General features: G+C 37.9%; 1 protein-coding gene across 5 annotated transcripts; it reads right to left on the reverse strand.

The window, feature by feature from the left end:
* Positions 1-610: 610 nt before the first annotated feature.
* On the reverse strand, positions 611-7856 carry LOC127162204 (uncharacterized). 5 transcript variants are annotated; one of them, XM_051104973.1, is made up of 8 exons: positions 7828-7856; positions 6708-7223; positions 4872-5007; positions 4598-4739; positions 2747-2942; positions 2493-2634; positions 917-1024; positions 611-835 (listed from the first exon to the last, which is right to left on the reverse strand). In XM_051104973.1, the coding sequence occupies exons 2-7, from the start codon at positions 7220-7222 to the stop codon at positions 941-943; spliced, it is 1215 nt and encodes a 404-aa protein (XP_050960930.1). In that variant the 5' UTR covers position 7223; positions 7828-7856; the 3' UTR covers positions 611-835; positions 917-940. The 5 variants fall into 5 exon arrangements, with proteins under 5 accessions (XP_050960930.1, XP_050960933.1, XP_050960932.1 ...); XM_051104976.1 differs by lacking the exon at positions 7828-7856 and adding an exon at positions 7628-7671 and having other exon boundaries at positions 4598-4727; XM_051104975.1 differs by lacking the exon at positions 7828-7856 and adding an exon at positions 7628-7671 and having other exon boundaries at positions 4598-4730.
* Positions 7857-8969: the final 1113 nt, after the last annotated feature.

Raw genomic sequence — 8969 nt, forward strand, 5'->3', positions numbered from 1 at the left:
TCAAGAGACTTGAAGTACCAACATGTGTAGATACAACAAAAGACTAAAAACATCACACCGTGAAACTAGCTGATGTGAAAAATAAGAATTCAGTCCTTGTGTTAGCAGTCTTCTTGTACAGCACCCTGTAAAAGTGTAATGGAGTACAACTTTATGCTTCATGATTACAGTACCTCAAAATCTGACCTCGACCACAGCAAAAACAAAAAACTAGAGGCTTGTTTGAGGCATCATGAAATGAAACAAATATTTTGGATGTTTTACTGCAAATTGATTTTATTTGCCATTTTATTCTTACGTTTACGTTTAGTTCCTAAATGTTTAACATTCAACGTCACTGTTTGATGAACAAACTTCAAGCATCGACTGAGATGCTTCAGACACACTTACTGTAAAATATGTCATTGGCCATCTGTGGGCTTTATCAACCTTATCCACTAGATAATGGTGCTGTAAAACTATTAAATATGATTTTAAATAATATTTATTATTTCTGAGTTACTGTTGTGTGTACAGTGGGTTTCTACAGCATGGTATTGTAAGAAAAACTGAATAAAGCCACTTTTCAGTAAATTATTTCTTTTAGAGCTCATGTCTCTGAACCTTCGTAATAACACTTATATAACAGACATTAATACAACGAATGGTCATGCCTTTCAAACAAATAAGGCCTGAAAAATACAAACGATTTTTAAACTATGTTACAGTAGACTTTCAAAGGGCACCGAGTGTCTTCTGCAGACTTGGGGAAAAAAAGGAGCAATGGGTTGTGCTTCGTTTCACACTCCAGCTGGTCTGCGAGAACAAACGGTCAGGGTCTTCTGGACACGAACTTCTGGAAAAGAGAAACTAGCATCACACAATAAATCCATATGAAAAACTTTAATGAAACGACAAACTACGGTTACACACTCACAGAAAGTTGTGCGAGGACAAGTTTTTAGGCTTTGTCAATAAGTGTCACCGAAACACAACTAGGCTTCAACCGCAGTCCAGTCTTGCCACAGAAAGCGCTCTGGAAATCCTGAAACAGAGAGCAGATTTCTGCATGTTCATGAACTGAACTGTAAGAAGTAACAGCCGTAACTGCTTCACTGACGCACAGAGCACTTCAGGAACAGTTTCAAAAGACTGTAGCCTGATGAGCCTGTAGTGTTGACGGTACCTTTCTGATGTCAGGTATGCATCGACTATTCTCAGCTTCTCCTTAGAGCGCTTCACGTTTCGTATTAATTGTGTAATTGCCGTAACACTTGAGATTCTTTTTAGCCTCACTTTTGTAAACCGTTTCAGGACCAGTAGGTGGTGTTTAACACTGCTTTCTGAAGCCACCTTATTCAATGCATCTCCAAATAAAACTTTTCTACACGATTAACCCTTAAAGAGGCAATGTGCACCACGGGATAGTCTCTTGTGGGAGGCACGAAAAATAATTTTTTATATATATATATATATCTCTCCAATACTGTTACTGGAGTATGGGGATTATCAATTGCATCAAGTAGATCCCCCTCAGTAGAAATCACATTCCAGGGCCTCTGGGCCCCCTGTGCAAAGTCCCCTTTCTATTTATTCTGAGTTTAAAAATTGTGCAAATATTAATATTTGCATGTAAAACTGATATTATTACATTTAGTTGACTACATATGCGCATTTTTAACTAGACTTTTTTTTTTTTTTGCAGGGTTTCACACAGCTCATTTTATGGTATAACAGGGGTGTCCAACCCTGCTCCTGGAGCGCCACCATTCTGCAGTGTTTAGCTCCTGATCAAACTCATCTGAAAAATCTAAAAAAAAAAAAAAAAAAAAAATCTGTTGTTACATAAGTTACGTTATATGAGTGTTCAGGGATGGAGCTAAACCGTGCAGGACAGTGGATCTCAAGGGGTTCTCAACCTGAGAAACAAGACGAGACGGATCAGAAATGTAAAAATACCAGAAATGTCTGTGCCTCAATTTCATGTCATACAAGCAGCATATTTTGAACATTACATATTTGTTTGCATCAAATAAATCATAGAATTATTCATGACTTGGGCTGTTTTTTGTACCCTAATAGAGCAACGTATCCTGGGAAATGCAACTCATTAAATCCAAAAGATAACAAATATGCCAACAATTGACTTAATCCAGATGGTATAATATGTGACATGGATTTTTCTTATATATTAAAGAATAGCAGACTTACATAATGATAAACCACAGCTACATAATGATAAAGGCACAGAGAAACGAATCATGAATCACAGAACAATTTTTTCTAGCTGATGAACGATAAAAACATCGACATCCAATCAGAATCAATCTTGCTATCACAAGCTCGAGAACTTAAAGCGCCAGACGAGCGTGCGCTTAGATTAAACAATTAATGAATAGCTATCCTTACAGTTATCATTCCTGGTGTGAATGGGCCTTAAGGATAAATGCATCATATGAGCCTGTCACATTTACACTCGTCTGAAAAGAAAACAATGACATGATTGAGAGAACCTGCTTGAGTCGATCTCCATGTATTTCCTGAATGTATTTGAGGAAGGCTGTGGTCCATTGCAGTGTGGTGGCTTTATCAGTGTCAGCATAACAGAACGGCACCAGCAGGTTTAACTCGTCACAGCACAGACGGATTCTTCTCCTGAACTCACGGTTTGTGCAAAAGATAAACATGCTTCATGTCATCTCTGTACAGTGGGTGCTACAGGTGAAACAGTAAGCATCTGAAACGTCTTTAACGCTGCCGAGCCCACCTGCGATCACGTTCCTTTCTGTTGTGCTCTTCTTTGCGCCGAGTTCGATCCACGAGAGGTCTCGTCCTGCCACGTTTAGTACTGGACGTACCTGCGCACGGCTTCCGGTTCTCTGAGCCCTGTGTGATGTTAGATGACCTGAGAGGCCTTGTCTGGACACACCTGATGGGGTGCACAGATTTATCCACCACCTCATCTTCAGTGAAAAGACAAAGTAAAAAAAAAACACAAATAAAGAATCAAACGTAAACACGCTCCGTGCTTTTCATGCATTAAAACAGAATGCAACAAGATGTAAAGCAGGCTTTATTCACCCCAATGAAAGCATATTTACACTGTCTAACACACTCCCTGTGCCACTCACAAGATAAGAAAAGTGAAAGAGTGATACACTGAAATACAACATCAAAACAACAGCTCACAGAAGTGCATAATTAATTTACAAAATGCTTTTTGCTTTGCCTATCCCTGCCCTGGACTAACTTTACTGCAAGTTACTGCAATGTCGGTCCTGGAGTGCCGATGGCCTGCAGAGTTCAGTTCCAACCCTGAAAAAACCTCACCTGCCTATAGCCCTAGTGATCCTAAAGACCTTGATTAGCTTGTTCAACTGTGTTTGATTAGAGTTGGAACTAAACTCTGCAGGTCATCGGCACTCCAGGACCAACGTTGCCTATCCCTGGTCCATGGTAACTAATGAATGAAGTAATGTTAAAACGTAGCAATGCAACTTAAAGATTAAGAAATGTAAACAAACAGATCACTATGTGGACCACACTGTCTGTTGTTGGAGTCTTTGTGCATACAAGCATCTTTCTGGATTTTTAAAATAAATAGCCAAAATTATATTTATAAAGAAATGTAAACTAATATTTCCTACCAGCATACTAAAGCAAGAGATCAAGATGTTTTTTTTTTTTTAAATTTGGTAGCTCTTTTTTTTAACTATGACTTTTCCCTCTATAAATTCCTAATTTGCTGCTTATTAATAGTTAGTAAGGTACTTGTTACGTTTAGGTATTGGATTAGAGATGCAGAATAAGGTCATGTAGAATAAGGCATTAATATCTGCTTAATTAGTACTTATAAATGGCTAATATTCTAGTAATATGCATGCTAATAAGCAACTAGTTAAGAGACCGTAAAATTAAGTGTTTCCTAAAATTTTAACTAGCAAGTAAAAGCAAGTCAAATTTTTAATCTAATTAATTACATGATTAATTAATGTCATCAAATTTTGCTGAGAAATTACCCCCAAAAAATCCATTATTGCGTTGAATGAGAAAAGCATCAAATTACAAAAAGTAGCTTTAGATAGAAATCTTTAACAGACAATGCACCGACTGCAATTTTTTTTTTTTTTTTGTAGTATGACCTGCTGGTACAACTTTTTTTGTCAATTCCAATTTTGTTAGAACTATAATTGCCCGCATATACAAACAAAAACGTTCATTATAAAATAAATGATTAAACAATATAATTGTTATATATAATTTAGATGGTTATTTAGAATGATTTTTATGGAATTCAGAATTCTCAATAATTATAGTAATTGTAATTATAGGGTTTGAATGTGCACTGATGTGGAAAAGAGCTACAGAAGAAAGGAACATTTTTCAGTGCATGGGTTCAATCAAACACTTTTATGGTACTTTTTCCATCATTGGAGCTTGACAGCCCCTGATCACTGTACGGAAACAAAAAGAAAGTCTTCTGTGTTCCACTGGTGACGGAAATTCATATAGTTTTTAACTAACATTTATAACATTTAGCATTTACTTATTTTAAAATGAACAATAACTCGATAAGATAATTGTTTGTGTTTTAGTGAACAATCTTAAAGACTCTTACTCTTCAGTGAGGCTGCAGTTTGCTGGTCAGCAGTGTCAGTGTAAATGACAAGCGGAGCTCTCATCACAGACTCTGAGCCTTTATCTGCTCTGAACGTTACAGTCAGCTCTGTAGGGATGATGAGCTCAGACTGCTGACCACCCTCCAGTGAGAAAGAAAGGCAAAGACCACAGGACAAAACTCATTACCAGCAGAAAACAAAGAGAGCTCATACATAAAACTAAAAAACAAAAATATTGTAGTGCATTTGAATGACACGAAGATCAGCACTCACCGTTTTGAACAGACGTCCTTCATATGGATATGTGCCTTGTTTTTTTGATATCTTATCTGGTTTACTCCATTTCTCTATTTGTGCATGTGCGGGTATTCCTGAAGTGTTTGTAGAATGACAAAGTACTGATAAAAATCTGAAAGACAAATTATCAAACCACAGTTATGATTAATTGCAGGAACTGAACCACTTTGACCTAAAACAGGGTTTTTCAAACAAAGGTCCGTGAGGGAACTGCACAGGGATCGTTATGAAAAGCTAATGATTAATGACATCGTAAAAACAGTTTAGTGTGACTATCAAATCACAAAAGCCTGCAATTTATTCTGATGCAACGCATCACTGCATTCACAGCACTGTGTTCATTTACACGTAAGCAGCTCATGATCGGGTGTTTTCAGAAATGATTCAGGGAACGTTACCACAGGTCCTGTTTGATAAACCCAGGCCTGCAATAATCGACAGAACAATTACAACTGATCTCCCCATTGCAAGATCCATCAAAAATCTTTTAGAGATGTATATATAAAAAAAAAAATAAAATACAGAGCACGCATACACGAGTTGGTTTGCCAGGTAAAAATGCAATCACGTGTACGCTATAGTCACAGTCCCATGAAACGATAAATGGCAAATAACGCATATACTACATTTCCGTTATGTTTTGTTTTTTTAGTAAAATCAAATGACCTTGTTGTTTGCAACAAATGTCTGCCCTGAGACCGCACACAACACTTCCACTAGGAGAGACAGTGGCAGCCGCGTGGCGATTCCAAAATATTGAGATTTTTATTTTTTCATTTTTTTGTCAATATCGCACACCCCGAATGCGTGGTGATGCACTCGCAAAAATGCGACCACCTCAAATTTTAACTCGCACATTCTCAAAAAATGGTCGCAGTCTAAAGCCCTGTATTTTTTCATGTTTAATACTTGTAAAGGGATAGTTTACCAAAAAGCTAATTCATTAAGTACTCACTCTCATGTTGTTCCAAACCCGTAAGACCTTCGTTCATCTTCAAAACACCAATTAAGATATTTAAGACATCGTTAAAATAGCTCACGTGACATAAGTGGTTCAACTGTCATGTTACGAAGCTACAAAAATTATTTTTTTGTGCGCAAAGAAAACAAAAACAATGACTTCATTCAACAATTTCTTCTCTTCCATGTCAGTCTTCATCACACGTTCACAAAAGTAACACGACGCACAATGCGTGTGGTGCAGCCGACGCAGGAGCCGGCGTTCTCATGTAGAACACACACGCACTGCGGCTCGTTCGCAAGCAGAAGAACGCACACGCGACAGGGAAGAGAAGAAATTGTTGAATGAAGTTATTTTTGTTTTCTTTGCGCACAAAAAGTATTCTCATAGCTTCATAACATTACGGTTGAACTACTGATGTCACATGGACTATTTTATCGATGTCATAACTACATTTCTGGGCCTTGAACGTGGTAATTACGCCGCTGTCTGTGGAGGGTCAGAAAGCTCTTGGATTTCATTAAAAATATCTTAATTTGTGTTTCTAAGATGAATAAAGTACAACATGAGAGTGAGTAAATAATGACATAATTTTCATTTCCTTTCTCACTGTTGTCATTTTTGTTGTTTGTTTGTTGATGTTGATGTTGAGAGAAAAGTGAGTAGCACATATTAGCATATTTATCCAAAGGCCGCTCTCAGCAGTGCGGATGGTGTCGGTGTATGTTCGCTAACAGTAAACTTCTTTTGTCCAAAAAAACACTATCATTATAAAGTAAATTCCTTTTAAAAAAAACACATATCACGACCCTGACGGTAAGACAGCCGTGTGTCACTGTTTGCATTTTTACCTTTTCTCCAGGCAAACACGTGCAGGTGGACTTGGTCTCCCCTCCAGGGGCCGTGTCGCTCTCTGGCGGCGCTCATCTGTCCTCTCCTCCACGACGCACACAACATCGCTTGGCACCTCTGCGCTGCTGGCGGGTGTCGTCTCACATCCCGGTGCGCTGTTTGACTCATTTAGCAACAGCATTTTAATCTCCTGAATGTCCACCGGACCTGTATTACTGGACTCCTCTGATGTGACGTCTGGTTCGCACGCTAACGGGGTGTGGGGCGAGCAGCTGATACGCCCATCTCGGTCATCGTGCAAGTTTTCTTCAAGGTGTGAAAGACCTGAGCTGTCTGTCTCAGTCACCTGAGCATCAATATGGCTCTGAATGATGTGCTGTAAGTACTCTACCTCCATCATTTCCATCAGGTTAAACTCTGAACTTTGACTGACTTTGACACCAATAGGTTCAAACACATAAACATCTGCTGCAGATGCTGCACGTTGACTCTCACAGGCCACAGACGTGCTCATTCTGAAAGACGTCAAACGATACTTGAGTTAGATTTGCTATAAAAACACATTTCTCTGCGTAAGTCACTGCATTTCCTGTTTAACTCTAAATATGTGACATTAAGATCAAAGTAAAATGAGCTGTGGATTTCATGTCAACTTTCAGTGGATACCTAACACTATAAAACAAAACCTACCATACATGAATATGACATGACTACAGTTACCATAGTTCCTATCAAAATAGCATAAATACTGCAGCAAAAAATAAATAAATAAATAATAATAATCCATCCATTTTTAAAAGACATCTCTAACTGATTTGCTATATTTAACAGTAAACAAAGCCATTTTCTTAAAAAGCATAATTTATAATATTAACTTTAACCAAAACATTTCTTATAGCCATAGTTTGTTAGCATCAACCTGCAGCGTGTCCGTCAATACAACGGCCTCAGCTCAGAGTTTTCCCGCCCTCACATCCCGGATCTAACGACTCGATCACAGCCATTAGTAGAGTATTAATGATGGAAATAAATGTGTCCCGAACATGAGTCCAACGTAGATAGTACAAACAACAGTGAGGCGCTGAGTTCAAATTATATGCGATTAAAGGCTCAACTTACCTGACACACAACCGCTGAAACTGAACAGGATAAACGTTTGTGCGCTGCGCTGCTTGGCGTCGTTAGTGACGTCACATCCCATTTGTCATTTAATTTTTATTTAATTTTTAATTTTTATAAAAACAAAAAACAAAACAAAACAAAAACAGACAAACAACAACAACAACAATAATAAATGCATTTTTCGTACATTAAGACCATTGTTAAAGACCCAATGATGCGATCTGTTTCAGGACTGCAAAATAACCCGTACGGTGCCAACCGTCCAAGCCATAAGGAAGGCAGCTTGTCCCGCATACGCCGTTATGTTCACCTAGACTAGACACAGAGAACGGAATCGCACTAACGACAATTCCTTTCATTGTCCAATTTTGATTTTGATTTTGATCATTTTGATCGAATGCAAACATGAGTCTGTTCCTGAGTCCAGCATCTAGCCACGCCAGAAAAAAACATGCACTCTATCTCAGGGAAAGACGTGATCATAAAGGAAAGCATTGCACTGCGTAAGTCAATGTTGTTAAATAGAGAAAAAAAAACATTTACTAACTTTTAGCGTATTCTTGAAATACAAAACGACCAAAACATTGTCATGCCCCAGAAGCAGTCCATACTAATTCCACGTTCTCTTTCATTTAAAAAATATTCATAGGCTATAGCTATGTTTTATTTATACTGTATAAACATACACATATCCTGGCACATATCCTTGTGAATGAACGCTTTGGATCTAAAATAAGCTGATTTTAAAATATAACCACCTAAAAAAGTGGTCACTTGGCTCAACTTGCCCCCAGTGAGGGGTAAGTTGAGCCACATGGAGTTAAAACTGCCCCACTATTTCTGCTGACAAAAAAATGGACATTTTCACCTCACGCTATTATCGAAATAAGAGAAATTGAATAAAAATGAGCATTTATCCAGGGAGTTTTTCTGCCTGTGACGCAAGACACTTGCTTGACTTTGAGACCAAACTGAGTTAAAAAATAAGGGGGGGAAAACGTTAGTTGCATAACTGGGTTAATGTTGCAGGGAAATGCAACGGCCAGTTTTAAAAGTCCTGTTTAAAAGACGAAGAACATCGAACATAATCAAAAAATGTTGAACATAATCTAAAATTAATTAAATATCATGTAGAATTA

The sequence above is a fragment of the Labeo rohita genome, unplaced genomic scaffold (assembly GCF_022985175.1).
Source record: "Labeo rohita strain BAU-BD-2019 unplaced genomic scaffold, IGBB_LRoh.1.0 scaffold_86, whole genome shotgun sequence".
Taxonomy (NCBI): domain Eukaryota; kingdom Metazoa; phylum Chordata; class Actinopteri; order Cypriniformes; family Cyprinidae; genus Labeo; species Labeo rohita.

Coding starts and splice junctions, on each gene's coding strand:
- LOC127162204 (XM_051104973.1), bottom strand. CDS start 7,222: ATGAGCACGTCTGTGGCCTGTGAGAGTCAACGTGCAGCATCTGCAGCA. Junction 4,740..4,871: donor AAGGACGTCTGTTCAAAACG/GTGAGTGCTGAT, acceptor TTCTCACTGGAG/GGTGGTCAGCAGTCTGAGCT. Junction 1,025..2,492: donor ATGGAGATCGACTCAAGCAG/GTTCTCTCAATC, acceptor TCTCTGTTTCAG/GATTTCCAGAGCGCTTTCTG.